The sequence below is a fragment of the Phyllostomus hastatus genome, unplaced genomic scaffold (genome assembly GCF_019186645.2).
Source record: "Phyllostomus hastatus isolate PE091 unplaced genomic scaffold, TTU_PhHast_1.1 phas_contig_40, whole genome shotgun sequence".
In the NCBI taxonomy this organism is placed as follows: domain Eukaryota; kingdom Metazoa; phylum Chordata; class Mammalia; order Chiroptera; family Phyllostomidae; genus Phyllostomus; species Phyllostomus hastatus.
Window position 1 is genome coordinate 90,327,822 of NW_025333872.1, and position 15,481 is coordinate 90,343,302.

Genomic DNA, 15,481 nt, shown 5'->3' on the forward strand with positions numbered 1-15,481 from the left:
TTCTTTACCACTCTGAAAAGAAAAAACAATAGCCAGAAAAAAATAAATATTTTATTACTTGAGTAATGTAGAAAAATATATTTACAGCTCACTGGCAATGCTGTTTTTCACTCAGCAGGTTTCGCGGTGCATAAGACAAATGAGTCTGCATGAGCTGTTCCCAGACAGGACAAGTGACTGATGCCGGAGGATGTCCACAGCTTATGGGAAAAAAGTCACGTTGAATTCTTGGCCAGTCTACTGAGGGAATGCACGAACAAGAAAGGGAATGTATTCCTTGCTCCCCAAAGTGACCAGTTGTCTAGTGCTTCCTGCGTATTACTGACTACAGAAGAGAAAAACTTGATCTTACACACGCAGAGTCCCTTACACTTCCAGCTCCACAACCACCAATTCCGAATGGAGACAATGTGACGAGTCTGGTCACGGCAAAGATTCTTACCAGTTTCTGCCCAGACAGGACCTCCAGGAGAGCAAGCAACTTAACACCATCCTTCATGTCTTCAAAAAGGTTTTCTACCACCATTGGGGGTTTCCGCTGTAAAATAAAAAATGAGTAAATGCAAAAATTGCTTGTCTCTTCCTCTGTCATACCTTTGCTCCTCGCTGTGGTAAAGTTTGTAGAAGAAATTTCTGAAGTTCCTGCAGGATTTATTTTGGCAATTACCTCTTGATATTTCACATGTGTACCAGCATCTTTCTAGAAAGGGATTTGTGACAAGGGCGAGGGAGTATGGAATAAGGAGCATTATCAGTGTAAAAGACAGGAGATGTTGAAGCAGGACCTAAAAGGGGGCAGGAGGCACCCCAGTTAAACGAGGATAACCTCACTGAGTGAGCATATCTCCAGGGCTTCAACCAGGTGCTACACTTCCATGGGACCCTGTGTCCCAGGTAGCCTAGCTCAGCGACCTGCCGCGGGAGCACTATCAGCTTGGCCAAGGGCACAGATTTCATCTCCTGCGCGCTGGCTGGCTATGTTCTGCTCCACAGCCTGGCAAACCTCTCGCAGAGCGGCACTGAACCCAGCGGATCACAAGGGCAAGGGTGCAGACGGATCCGTGAAAAACTGTCACCACTACTAGAAAAAATAAGTCGAGGCCCACTTTCAGTTCACAGATCTTTTATTGTTTATGAAGATGATTAAAATACTCAATATACTGGGTTCATCAAAATTAAATTAAGGGGTATCTTTGCTTTAAAAAAGTAAAGAAGCGATAATGCTAATGTTGATGGGCAACAGAGGGTAGGGGTTCTCAGGTTTCTCGTAGAATAACATTTTTTTCCTATTTATCACCTAGGTTCAATCTCTACAGCTTTCTGGTTCTGAGTCATGTTAGAGACCTGAGGCTGGTTTTCTCGCTTTCAATCACCTTTCTTTAAAAAAGAGAAATTTCTACGTAGCGGTATTTAATTGCCAAATGTTTTATTGAAATGTGACTTTTTTCTCTACCCACTGATATGAGGCATTTATATTTCTCTTATGACTGCATGCATTATAGTCTCTGAGTGGTACAATTCTAATTTTAAACACAGTTTTCTCTTTTTATAAATTGAACGGCTGAATACATTTAGTTCTCAAGCTGTGAAATACATGTTCAAAAATAAGTTTTCATTTATAATCATTCTCTTCTAAATTCCACTATTGACACTGCTTATTATTTATACAGCAAAAATGTAATAGTGACTTTATATTCTAAGCATATAAATAAAATTATTCAGGATTAAATGAGCCATTACAATGAAAACAGTTCAGTGCAATAAGAATCAAAATTATTGTACAAGCTATACATAATCATTAGAATATGGTCTACTTATCATTGCAAATGCCCATTTGTACCTTACAGTTTTTTAAAGGGTTTATTTATTTATTTTTAGAAAGGGGAGGGGGGCAGATAGAGAGAGAGAGAGAGAAACATCAATGTGTGGTTGCTGGGGGGTCATGGCCTGCAACCCAGGCATGTACCCTGACTGGGAATTGAACCTGAGACACTTTGGTTCACAGCCTGAGCTCAATCCATTGAGCTATGCCAGCCAGGGCTCAAATTTTTTAAATAAGTGAATGAATTGTCTGAAGCCATTTTGCACGGACAAGTGTATACTTATACTGTATCCAAAATTATAAAAATGTGAATGGACTAAAATATATTTTATCACTCTTGTCTTTGTATTAACAGGGCAATCATATGCATATCAATGAAAGAGGGTTTGGGTGTTCGACTGAAACCAGCAATGTAGAATAAGACAAACCTACTTTGAAGCATTACTTGCATATCTTCACTTTACCAGCAGATACCTACACATCTGCTAGAATCCTGGACTCCCTCAGTGACAAATGTAACAGAGCCATCAAAGAGCTGTACAGCATGAAGGGTTCAGTCTTCCGCTAAGGAAATGACAAAATCTCCTGTGCTGGGAGTTGCCTGGGTCCTCATTTGCCATCAATACTTTTGGTCTCAGAACAATTGGGCCGTCAAAATGCTTTGTCTTCTTGAAGAAGACCCTCTCAATACATTGTGTGACACACAGAGAATGGCTACAGCATTTTACTTTAAAACTGTAAATACATTTCCTAGGGTTTAAAATGTGTCATTGCTGGGTGTCTACCCAGTGATGCTAGTAAAACGGAACTAGAAAAGCATCAGGGTGTCCAACCCTTTGTTGCCTCTGGGCCACACTGGAAGAAGAGTTGTCTTGGGCTACACAGTAAATGCAGAAACCCTAACAAAAACGGATGAGCAAAAAAAAGGTTTTAAGTAAAATTTATGATTTTGGGTTGGGCTGCATGCAGCCTGTGGACCCCAGGTTGGACATCCCTGCACAGCCGGCAGCACAGATGAACTCTCTACTCCAGCAGAGACACACCACTGTTGAGCACCGTCAGACATGCTGCAAATGACAGTCACAGCCTGAGATATTCCCAAATGGCGTGTGGCATGGCCCCAAGGCAAGGGCTGGCTCTCAGGGTGTATTCTGTGCACACACCATGGCCCGTCACTGCTAGGGCCGGACAGACCCCTACCTCTGGTTTATGTAAGTTTGAGGAAGGAACTATTTCACAGGCTGAGACAGCATATGGAAAAAATCCCATCCTAGGACCAGTCTAGAATGTTTGCATGCTCTGATGGTTAGCTGATGGGTGGGAGCAACGAGCTAAACAACAGGAACAGAGAGAGAAAGCGGGAAGGGAAGAGGGGTTGGCTGGCAGATGTGGTGCCAATGACCTCCCCAAAGGTTGGCAAAGAGCCCATCGCACTAAATGTCTCTAAAATACCCAAGTAGCCTCAGAGCAGATTGGCAAAATCATGATTCTAACCACTGACAGTAGCCAAATAAAATTAATTCAATATCCAAAAGGTTCTTTCACTTTATTCAGAAAAGCAAATTAGATTTTCCCAGTATTCCCCAAAACAAGATGAAGTGATTTAAAAATTTTATGTGTAATTGTTTTTCTTCCTTTCCCTTCATAAAAGCACCATTGTGATTATTTTCCACCTCTACTTGGCAAAAGTGAGAAGATAGTTCCCGTTCTTTTCCGTTTCCTATGACAGACAGCATAATCATTTCCACTTCCTTAATTACTTAATTCAGCTTCTAATAAACAGCCCAAAGGCAGCAACTGGCCTCCAGCCCGACTTTAGCCCTGCTTGGAAAGCTCTGCTCTTAACACCGCTCACATGTAGTAAGATTCTTTTCCCCGTCTAGTATGTATACAGGAAGCACGTTCCTCAAGTTATTTGTTTGATTCAGTACAAACTTGGGGTTATCCTTTACCTCTTTTTTCCATGCCCCATGGCTGATCCATCAGCAAATATCGTTGGCTTTATTGTCAAAGCACATCCAGAATCCAACCAAATCTCACCATCTACACTGCTCTGTCTTGGTTCCTGACACTGGTCTCTTGCCTGGATGACTTCAAACCTTCTAATTTACCTCCCAACATGTATCTGCCCTGGACTCTCTTCAGTCTGCTCTTAACAGAACAGCTTCTCCTGCTATCAGGATATAAGTGCCATAATGCAGGGTTTACTTTTACTGTTTTGTTCATTGCTACATTCTCAAGTACCTACAATACTGCTGGGGCATAAATACATACTGCAATATTTATTGAGTGAATGTACAAATAAAAAAATATATTTCTAAAAGAAGGAACTTTGACAAATGTTATCAAAATTTTTATTAATCAGAATAAACTTTTCTGGAACTATATCCAGTTCAGTGATAAATTAATACATTATATTAATAAATTACAGATTTGTCTTCATTTTGCAATGATAATTTTCCTTCATAATCTTTTAGTTACATATTAGGAAATAATTCATCAGTATGTTTAGGATTATCAAGCTCAAGAAAAGATTATCTATTAGCTATTATTTAACTATTATCAAGAAAAATAGCTAAAGAATGATTTCTGGGGCGAATTACCACATTTCCCTTTTCCCCTTTGCTCCTTTTTCTCCTCATCTTAGTTCATTAATGGTCCCACCAAACTGTATGCAGGAAACAGATGGGAGAAAAATGCAATTCTGAAAGTATTTCCATGTTATCTTTTAGTGCCGTTGGTGGAAAGACAACTGAAGAAGAACAAAGCAGCCCCCAAAGTGATATTTTACAAATATTGAGATGTCAATCAAAGTCATTATTAGACTGTGTTATTTTTTTTTACAAACATGGAAAATTAGAAGTGTTCCTTTTAAAGAAGTGTATGTGTCTAACATGTTATTAAAACACAATGTGCTCTTAATAGTTGAATTGTGCCCCCCAACTAATATATGTGAAAGTTTTAACACCCAGTACCTTAGAATGTGCTCTAATTGGGAAACAGAATTCTTAGAGAAGTAATCGAGTTAGAATGAGATCATCAGGATGGGTCTCAATCTTACATGCTAGTGTCCTTATATAAAGGGGAAATTTGGACATAAATGCAGAGAGGCACAGAGGCAGGAACTGAACTAATACAGCAAATCAGGGAATGTCAAGTAATGTAGGCCGCCACCAGAAGCTGGGAAGAGGGAAGAAAGAATTCTCCCCAGAGTCCCATAGGGAGCCCGGCTGTCTAGCTTTGAGAAAATGAGATACTAAATGTCTCATTTTAAGCTACCAAGTAAGTGGTACTTTGTTATAGCAGCCTTAGCAAACTAATACAGACCCTAAATAGTGTTTTATGGTGAGTTTTTCAGTTCTAAAAACAGAGGAAATGCTCATATCATGCCTGAGGCTATCCAAAAATTGCTTTGTTTAAAATGCTCAATGCCTGCTCTTAATGGCCCCGGAGATCTAAGGCAGGTGGATGGAGAAAGGACTGTTTGTTGCATATTGAAAGAGAATCTCCATTTATAGAAATGCTGAAAAAATGGCTAATTGAGACTTACTCCCCCACCAAAGGACTTATTGCCAAACTATATATTTATTTCACAGCCACCTATCATAAAGAATGAACCAAGGGCACTTAAATACAGATATAACATTCTCTTCTATTTGTAAAAATGAGAGAAAATGTGAAGCTACAAGCATTTAATAAGAGTATTACCAATGTTAATGTCAAGATTACTTATGCTATCTTTTTCTAATTAAAAATCTAACATGATCATTTTTATGAAAATACATTTTTAATTGTTTCCTTTGGGGGCTAAGGTGGCACTATACAACTACATTGGCCTACAGATCCTGCACAAAATTTGGGAATTTGCTAAGATAAATAAATTTTAGAATGGGAAAGAAGTAACATCTTTTGAACTGTCAATTTTAAAAATGTTTATTCTTACATAAACTTTTTATCCTAAAATGCAAACTCTTCTATTAGACCTAAAAAACATGCAGCCATTCAATAGGAAGACCCTCAAATTCAAGTCCACTCATCCTCTGTCTTCCTCTCTCTCCCATCTGAAACTTAGGTGTCTCTTCACCCATTCTTCCTATTCCCACTCTGGTCTCAGAGGGTGGGGGGAGTTATTCTTTGGTACAAACCTACATCCCCACCTGTGCTCTTGATTTCTCTCCCACTCTGCCTCCTTGGGAGCCTTGTATCTTTTAAGTAACCTTCTGTTCATTCATTTTCAGTCTCTCTTTCTTTCTAGTTCTTGACCCCCTTCAGTGCAGACACGCACACTTAAAACCACCCTTTATAAAAAACAGCCTTACCAGACTCCATGTGTGAGCTGCTTTGGCTACTGCTCTGTCTCATGAACATGTGATGTACGCTCAGTGCCCTGACACCCTTACCTCTCACCAGTGTGCCGGAGTCTGATGTCTTCAACGACAGGGCCACTCCCGGTAGCAGCCAATGACTTCCTATCTGCCAAGCCCAATGAATTCATCTCTATCAAGTAATTTCCTAAAAACTGAGCTTATTAGCTCTTCCCCAAACCTGTTGTATTCCCAGTCTCTGTAATGGCCTTAATCATTTGCTCAAGTCAGAAATCTGGAAGTCATTCCTGACTCTCCATCCTCCATGATTCCAGTTAATAACCCATACACCCCTACACATCTTTCAGTCTATCTGCTTTTTTCCATTCCCCACCATGACTTAGTCCAAACTGTCTTCACGTCCCATATGACTTATTGCAACTTACTCTACGTCCAATCTTACTCCTTTCTCTTCTAATTTATGTGGCAGAGATGGAGAGAAGGAGAAAACTGGGGAGAGGGGAGAAAGATTAAAAATAAAGTGATTGAAAAAAACATTTAGGACCAGAGTGGTCATTTCATATTTCTGCTTAAGATTTCTTAAAAGCATCGTACTGCCCACAACACAACATTCAAACTCAATGACTGCCCTCCATTCTCTCTGTGGCCCATCCACTCCTGGACCCCGCATTTTCCGGTATTCTTGAATTTCTTCCATTCCCTTTACTGCACCATGCGCCATCTCACCTCTCAACTTTTAAAAACACTGGTACCTTCACCTACCCAACCCCAGGTCATTTCTCGGGCTCCAGATTAAAAGTTTCTTCCCGTGAAAGCCTATTCTGATGCTCTTGTTTAGAGTACCTGAGTGGCTGGTTTTGTTTGCCCTGTGCTCCCTGACACCTGGTGCTTTTCCCATGGAATGCACCACACTTCCCTGTAGTTGTTGGTCTGTTCTGCTAGACTATCATTTTCATGACGCCATGGGCTGTACTTGTCTTCATTTACCACTGTATTAATGCCTAGCACAAAATAGAGGCTGGAAAAGTATTTGCTTTGTGAAGAGCTAAGTAAGTAAATAAACAAGTGATGCATGGGAGTATAATGCAACAATACTGTCCAAGCTTAGGAGTCCTAGGATTGGATTATGTGACCTTAAAATTATTAATTAACTGTAAACTTCAACTTCCCAATATAGAAAATGGTGAAAATAATACTTGTATTGATTATTGTTATGGGTATTAAATAAAATAAAAGATAAAATTGCTAAGGCACAGTAATGGAACATGGTAAGAGTTCAATAAATGGCAGCCCTGAGTCTTAGAAACGTTTTCAGCAATGACTGATGACAATCTGGAACTGAATGAAGGCTTAACTTTGGAAAACCGTTACTCAAAGTCAACATTGGGCTAATTAAAAGACAAATACTCCACCTTCTTTCATTGACAGAGCACACAGAAGACAAAGATTCAGATTTCTTTTTGAAAAGGAAGAAATTATAGAGTCATGTTTAAATGTAAAACCCCTTCCCAAAAAGAATGATCAGGTATACAAAATAAATACAAGCCTCTAATTTTTGTTACTGTTATATTATATGGATAATTCATCATTTGCAATGTTGTATATAAGTGCAGAATCATAAAGACTTCAATTTGAAAACAAAGCAAGCCAAAAAGGAACCAAAAATTATATCCACAAATTTGAATAATCTACATGTATACTAAAAACAGCACAAAAACACAGAAAAATCTTGTTTTTTCCCCTACTTTTAATAAGATTTTGTTTTGAGATAAGCACATTTTTGAAGACAGACTGCTCTCTTATTTACACCCGAGGACTTCATATTGCTGTCACAATATTTACAGATAATTGTTGCAATGCAATAGAATGTCATTAGTAAAAAGAGTTTGTAATGTTAGTTAGAAATAGTTCATTAGTCTGCAACTGAGCAAAGCAGACAAGAATAAAAATAAAAATTTCCCATTAAAAAACCTTTTGAAATTCATCCCCATGAAGAATCTTTTGCAGTCCTCCCAATGCAGCCGAGATCCAACGATTCTTAGACAGAAGTATCAATTTTTTTGTCTTATCGATTCAACACCCCACCTCTTAAACCTGCCACAATCTATTATTTAAGCTATTTTTGTCAATGGTCAATTTGCAAAGAAGATTTTAAGAAAACAGATATAAAGTTTCTAAATAGGGAGTCTTTTAAATTGCCCTTTAAAATAAAATTATTTTTGCATTGTGTGCCCACCACCCAAAGCAATATACAGATGATGCATCACAGAATTGTGCACTGGAAACCTGTGTAATCTTATTAATCATTGTCACCCCAATAAATTTAATTAAAAATTAAAAAGAAAAGTATCTCCTAGTTTGCTTAAAACCTTTCAAAAAAGCATTGTAATAGCAAGACATTAATCACAAAATTTAGGATGAAATTGTTTTATCATTCTAGATTAAATCCACAAAAAATTCCCACAACTGTTATGTGAAACATCCCAGACAATAGAAATTCTACAAAATATTTACAACCTGCATTCTAGAAGAGAGTTGAAATTTTCATGTTTTTTCCTGTCAATTTAGCACTCTTTTTTTATTCTTAGAGATTAAATAACTTGTCATGTTACATAGCATAAGTAATAGGTGAAATTAGGACTAATATCTTGAGTAGCAGCATAAAAATATTTTTGACATGGGTCATTGGAGAAACTTTATCAGTAGAGGCCAACAGAAAATTGTAGGGGAAAAAACACAATTAAGGAATAAAATGTATTTTAACTCTGCTAGATGGTTTGGTTGTGGGATTATCTGATATAATTACAAAGCACAGAGTTATGTACAACAGGGATTCATTACCACACATGGAAAAAATTGCTATGAAAGAGAAGTGCATTACTACCTCAACTTGGCACAGAGTACCTGTGTTTATCTGCAGGTTTGTAACTAGTTCTTATGTACTTCAAGCCAGACTTAATGAACTTGGGCCTGTTATGTACTGACTGTGTACCCCCCTGCATCCAAATGTTGAAGTCTTAACCCCAATGTGGTGATATTTGGAAGGGAGGCCTTGGGAAGTAATTAGGTGTTGATGAGCTTGTGAGGTGATGCCCCACATCAGGATATAAGAGGAGGAAGAGAGACCAGAGTTCCTTCCTTCTCTCTCTCTCTCTCTCCCTCTCCCTCTCTCTCTCTCTCTCTCTCTCTCTCTCTCTCTCTCCCTCCCTCTCTCCTTCTCTCTCCCATGTGAAGACCTAGCCAGGGAGAGGGCCCTCACCAGGAACCAGGAAGCAAACCAGTTGGCACTTTAATTTTGGACCTGTAGCCTCTCAAACTGTGAGAAATAAATGTTTGTTGTTTAAGTGCCCCAGACAATGATATTTTGTTACAGCAGCCCAAGCTGACTAATACTGCTTATAGATTGGTTAAGTATTCACTGGACAAAGTAAACAAACAAACAATACACCAAACCAAGCTTAATCTGACCCACCATTGGCTTTGGTTATTTAATAAGGAAAAAAAAGGAAAAGTTGGTTTCAAGAACCTCCAGAGGCCCTGACCAGTGTGGCTCAGGGGGTTGGGCATCATCCTGTAGACCGAAAGGTCACCGGTTTGATTCCTGGTCCTGGCGCATACCTTGGTTGTGGGCCAGGTGCCTGGCTGGGAGTGTGCATGTGCGAGAGGCAACTGATGGATGTTTCTCTAGCACACTGATGCTTCTCCCCTTCTCGTTCTCCCTTCCTTTCCCTCTCACTAGAAATAAATGAATAAAATAAAAAAAAATTTGGAGGAAAGACCTGGGAACAGGTTAAGTTGTGTTTTTTTTGTGTGGATTACTTTTTGTCAGAACTATTTTTATTCTAAGTATGGCTTTGGTGTGCTCTGTGAGCAAACACCTGTGGTCGGGGGAGATATCAGTGTGTTGCTGAAGGGTGACCAGGAGCCACGGACCAAACGTTTAAGAAGCTGTTTTCATGAGAGACTTAGTGAGACTCGGTATGACATACGCTTCTGTGGACTCCAGCTGACTGAGGGTGTGTGTGTGCATATGTGTGCACACATGTGCTCATTGTCACGTCCACAGGGTGTTAGCACGATGGGACCAAGCACCCTCTAGCTTCACAGAATTGCTTTGGGAGCCAGCCTTCTCTCAGAGACAGCAGAAAAGGTGACCCCATGTCTTGATTGAGAGGCTGAATCAGAGATGGGAAACTGACCTTTCTTCTGTCGCGGGTGAGATGCCATGATTCTCCAAAGTGAGCACAAGGCAATGGGAAGGGAATGTGTTTCCATGGTAATTTGGGTGTGTCTGGAACTGTGACCTCGGTGAGACTAGGAAGCCTAGAATGCACACGCGCTTTTATCGTGACAGCGTACACACAGAAATAGAGATGAAAATGACAAAAATGGGGATGGGGAGATTGAGATAGAGACAGAATGCTGGGTAGTCTTCTAACAGAGGAGGAGACAGAGTGGGGGAGTGAGAGATGGTACCTATGTGGGAGAGCAGGGTGGGAGAATGGGAAAGAAATGGGGCTGGAAATAGAAACGCACAGGGGGATGAAGGCAGTCAAAGGCCGGGAAAGAGAGAGGGATGTACAGGGGACCACGCGATCAACTGCTGAAGACATAAACATCTACTCCACAGCTGTCCTAAAACTCTCAACAGCCAAGGGAGGATAATGGTGTCCGATGAGGTTCTGCAAATGTTTTTGAAATGTAAGTGAGTAGGAAAAGGAAAACATTCTCCAATGAACTTGTGGGTTTTATGTTTGGGAAGACACTACCTGCTTAATATAAATAAATTCAGGATAACAAGTATAGGTCTAATTTTTCTGCTTCTGCTTTCAGTGTTTGAGATGACCCAAGGAAAGAAAAACATCACAAGTACACTGGAGAAACAGAATAAAAATGATCTACCACATTATGGTTATAAAGGAGCAGTTGTGGAGATAATAATTCTCCTGAGTCTTTCAAAATAATACTATAGATGCAAAAATGTGCAAAGCAGGGAAATCATGTGGACTTTAGATTCATGTCTGGATTAAAACCTCAGTGGCAACAACTTAGGAAGACAAGTGCTATAAAATAGCCAGCGTTAAGCACTTATCACAATGCCAGAAGTTCATCATTACTTTTTCCCCCTCAGTGATGTCTTTACTATTACAACAAAATAAGAAAATGTATAGAGTCTTTGCTGTTATTTTTTATCAAACACCTCTCTGTGGTACTCAGCACTGTGCTTAGAGCTGCTAGGATTTATAAAGAAATTCCAAGAATTAGCACATGCCTTATTATAGACTTTGCAGTGTTATCGGGAGCTGAGATGGGGAACAGTCCAGAGACAGACTGAACCTCACCTGTGCTACAGGTTCTGGGCAAGTGCCGAGATGTCAGGTTCTACAAACAGCACCCGAGGCAGGAAAACCAGAGAAGGTGGGGGATGGCCCTGAAGGATGGCTGCAGGGGGATGGGCGGCTGACACTCCTGGAGCATTTGCCAGAGGACAGGCACAGAGTGTCACACGGGGTCAGAAGGGACTTCATGAATGAGAGAGGCTTGCACTACACAGGAAAGGTAGGGCTGGGCATTTAGATGGGAAGTCGCGGGGCGAGGTCACCAAGCAGGGCTGGGAGAGCACAGAAAAAATACACACATTTGCAAAGCCCATTCCCACAGCCAGCTATCACATAACTACGTAGCGTGAAACAATAACAAAGCAGAGTTGCAAAACAGACTTGAAAACAGACTCTGGGAAGATCGTTGCTCCGCAAAGGCCCCTGGCGCGCTGTGTGCCATGGCGCACACTCAGATCGTCCTTCTTTTCGAGTGTGCGGTACATGGGAGAAGTGCGTCCGGAGAATTTCACTTTAAAACCTTCCACAAAGGTACTCAAACTATTCTTTTAAATAAAAAATTAACTATAAGTTATTTTCACCAATTGGATTAGAAATCACTATTAACTTTAAAATGAGTTATGGTGTAAGGAATGGGCATTCACCTAAGCTCTTGGTACCTATTAAATTAAAAATGTATCTATGGACTAGCCACTCACTTCTAGAAATCGATAATAAAAAAAATCACACAAGTATGCAAAGATGTAGGCTCAAGGACTTTCAAGGTGGTGTCTTATATAATACCAAACAATTGGAAACCACATAAATGCCCATCTGTAAGCTGGTGAGTAATTTATGACATAAATAATTTTATTATATTTACAACAGAAATCATTCATCCCCTAAAATGACTGCGCAGCTCTGTAACTATTGTCATGGAGAGATTTGCTGTGTGAAATAGAGGCACACAGATCCTTATCGTATAAAACCATTTTTGTGAAATTTCGTGTCTATGTGTAGAAAAGTGGCAATTAATATGTTAGTGATGAATGCATCAGACCTGTGAGATTTAAGGTCATTTTTACTTTCTTTACACTTATAAGAAGTTTATTGTTACTATTGTTGACAATTAGCATGTAATCTTTTAACAATATGAAAAAAAAATTCTATTTTCATTTTAGAAAAAAATATCCCTGGCTGGTGAGGCTCAGTGGATTGAGTGCCAGCCTGTGAACCAAAGGGTCACAGGTTCGATTCCCAGTCAGCACTTGTGCCTGGGTTGTGGGCCAGGTCCTTGATGGGGGGAGCACAAGAGGCAACTACACACTGATGTTTCTCTTCCTCTCTTTCTCCCTCCCTTCCCCTCTCTAAAAATTAATAAATAAAATCTAAAAAAAGAGAAAAAATGAAATAATAACCTTCCCAGTGGATGACAGTTCTATAGTGTAAGTGATTGCTGGCTGGCACCAGCCAAGACAGAAATGAGAGGCACTTCCTGCCTTTCCACAGGGCAGAATCCGCTGCAGCCTCTCACCCAGAGAATTCCCTTCTCATCATCAACTCACTTTCGGGAGGAGATTATAGGAGAGATAATCCCAGTTCATCCTGCATACAGACACATCATTCTAGTCTTCAGTTTTAGCTGGATTGTGAGCTTTTCAAGCCCTGGGAAAATGCCTTAATATCGTTTTCTTTCTGTCCCCAAAGCCTCTTATGGATACACAGTAAGCAGTTAATTTGTACAATGGGACTAAAATACATTTTCTTGTTTTGTTTGCTTCTGAACTATAAGAGACTTTGGGGAAGCCCTTTATCAAAAACCTCCCACATGGTCTCAGCAAAAGGATCCTCTAACTGAAATCAGACAATTGTCTTGTATTCAGTATTTATCTGTACAAATGCAATGTTTTTTTTGGCTTGCATATTTTTTCATCACAATTATAAGAGCTTACTTTTATTGTAATATAGCTATATTAGAATTTGTTTTACATTCATTTTTATGTTCAAGGTCATCACAATATACAAATACAGTCACTGATACAAACTAATGTCACTGTCAATCTCAGAATGATTAGTCTTTTTAGTGTCTTGGCATCACATTTACTTTTCTATCAAAACACCTGTGAGGGGAGACAAGCCACTGTTTTGAACTCCTCAGGTAAAATTCTTTGCTCAGGGCAGATCACTCCTTCCTTCTTTCTGTTCTCAATCTAAACAAACACGACAATGAAAATCCAGCACCAACTGTCCTTTCCATATGGCATACACGTAAGTACAGAAGAAATGACTGGATGAATATTTCATCAAGATTCCTGGAAATGACATGATGTAACCACTCTTGACTCTGGCTATCCGTTCATTTTTCCCCAGAGGGGTTGTGAGCTAATGCTGTGTGTAGGCGACAGTTAAACTGATAGGACTGACAACATCGCTGATGAGTAATTGTGACCATGGAGAAAGAACCATTCCTTTATGCTGTGTGCTTAATGATTTATGGGCTCAAACTAAGTAAGCCCAGAACTCTGGGTAGTTTCCTTTACCTTGGCCAGATGAGAGTTGATCCATTTGGTGAAAGTGCGTTTTTGTACAATCTCTTGCTCATCTAGAAGGAAAGAAAAATCTTATGAGATAATACAGTATGACATGAAGTTATATCATGCAAAAAATTCATAGTCATAGTTATACAGCGCCAGAAGTAACTGTAATATTATTTTATCTTCTAATTCAGTTTTATCAATTATTGCTTAAAAGAAGAGTTGGTACAATTTCAAGTATATTAATCAATTAGGCTACTCCTTTAAGAATTATTAGCAAGTGCTTTAAAATTTACAATATGTTAGCTCTATGTTTAACTTTAGGCACTTACTGGAAGTTCACTGAATGATTATACCTCAATAAAACTGTTTCTAAAAAGTTCACTGAGATCAACTAAGTGCCAAGTTTTATGCTGTGTGCAAAAGGATACAACAAAGATGAACAAGGCAACGTCTCTGCCATGAACTATCTAGAGGTGGAGACAGACGAGCAAGGACTATGCAGAGTATAGGGTTGTACAGCAGTGCGATGACACAGAGCTGTACACATAAGGCAGACAGGGACTTCACCCGGATGGGGAGAGTGGTGAACGCTCTCTTGGGTGACCTCCAAAGATTCCACTTGTGGAGTCCACGCCTTCACGTAGGCAGACTGCAGGTAGCACCTGTAACTCGCATCTAATATGGCAAAGGTGATGGGATGCCACGCCCATAAATATACTATGTTACATAAGATTCCACCTTAGCCGACTGGAGTGTGAGACTTTCCTGCTGGCTTGAAGAAGCGAACACAGGGTGCTGTGAATGCCATGGGGAGGGCCACATAGCAGGAAAGTGTGGGCTGCCTTTAGGAGGGAGGATGAGCCTGTGAGAAGCTGGGGCTCTGAGTCTTAACTGCAGCAAGGAAATGATTTCTGTTGACCACCTGAATGAGTTCGAAAGTGGGTTCCTCCCTAGTTCAGATAAGAATGCAGCCAGCTGACACCCTGAGTGCAGATATTTGAGACCCTGAGCAGAAGATGCATTTAAGCTGTGTATGGACTCCTGACCCACCAAAGTTTGGAGATAGTAAGTGAACACTGTTTTAAATTGTTAAGTCTTTGGGAAAACAGGGGGATCCTGGGGCTCAGGAGAGGACATGCAGACAAAGTGCTGTGCCCCTGGCCCTCCCGATTAATTATGACCTGTTCCATATATTGGGATTTTACTTCAGAGTTCACCTTGGAGAATCAAGTCCTCTGACAGAAATATAACACACAAAAAAGTGTCAAAGCTTTTTTTATACACCATTATTAAAATGCAAAGGGTAAAGGTAAAGAGAGAATCTTAAGAGCGGCAAGAAACAGACAGTTGCCCACAAGGGAGCTCCCATAAAGATGTCAACACTGATTTCTCAACAGAAATACTTCAGGCCAGAAAAAAATGGCATTAAATATTCAAAGTGATGAAAAGCAAGCACATACAGCCAAGACTACTCTACCC

General features: G+C 39.9%; 1 protein-coding gene across 10 annotated transcripts in view; it reads right to left on the minus strand.

The window, feature by feature from the left end:
• SYNE1 (spectrin repeat containing nuclear envelope protein 1) overlaps positions 1-15,481 on the minus strand; it is a 410,287-nt gene that overhangs the window by 321,191 nt on the left and 73,615 nt on the right. For all 10 annotated transcript variants that reach the window (XM_045842725.1, XM_045842724.1, XM_045842726.1 and 7 more), the window contains exons 3-4: positions 14,006-14,067; positions 443-538 (exon numbers count right to left, since the gene is read on the minus strand). In XM_045842725.1, coding sequence (XP_045698681.1) covers positions 443-538; positions 14,006-14,067 — 158 coding nt within the window. The remainder of the gene's footprint in view (positions 1-442; positions 539-14,005; positions 14,068-15,481) is intronic.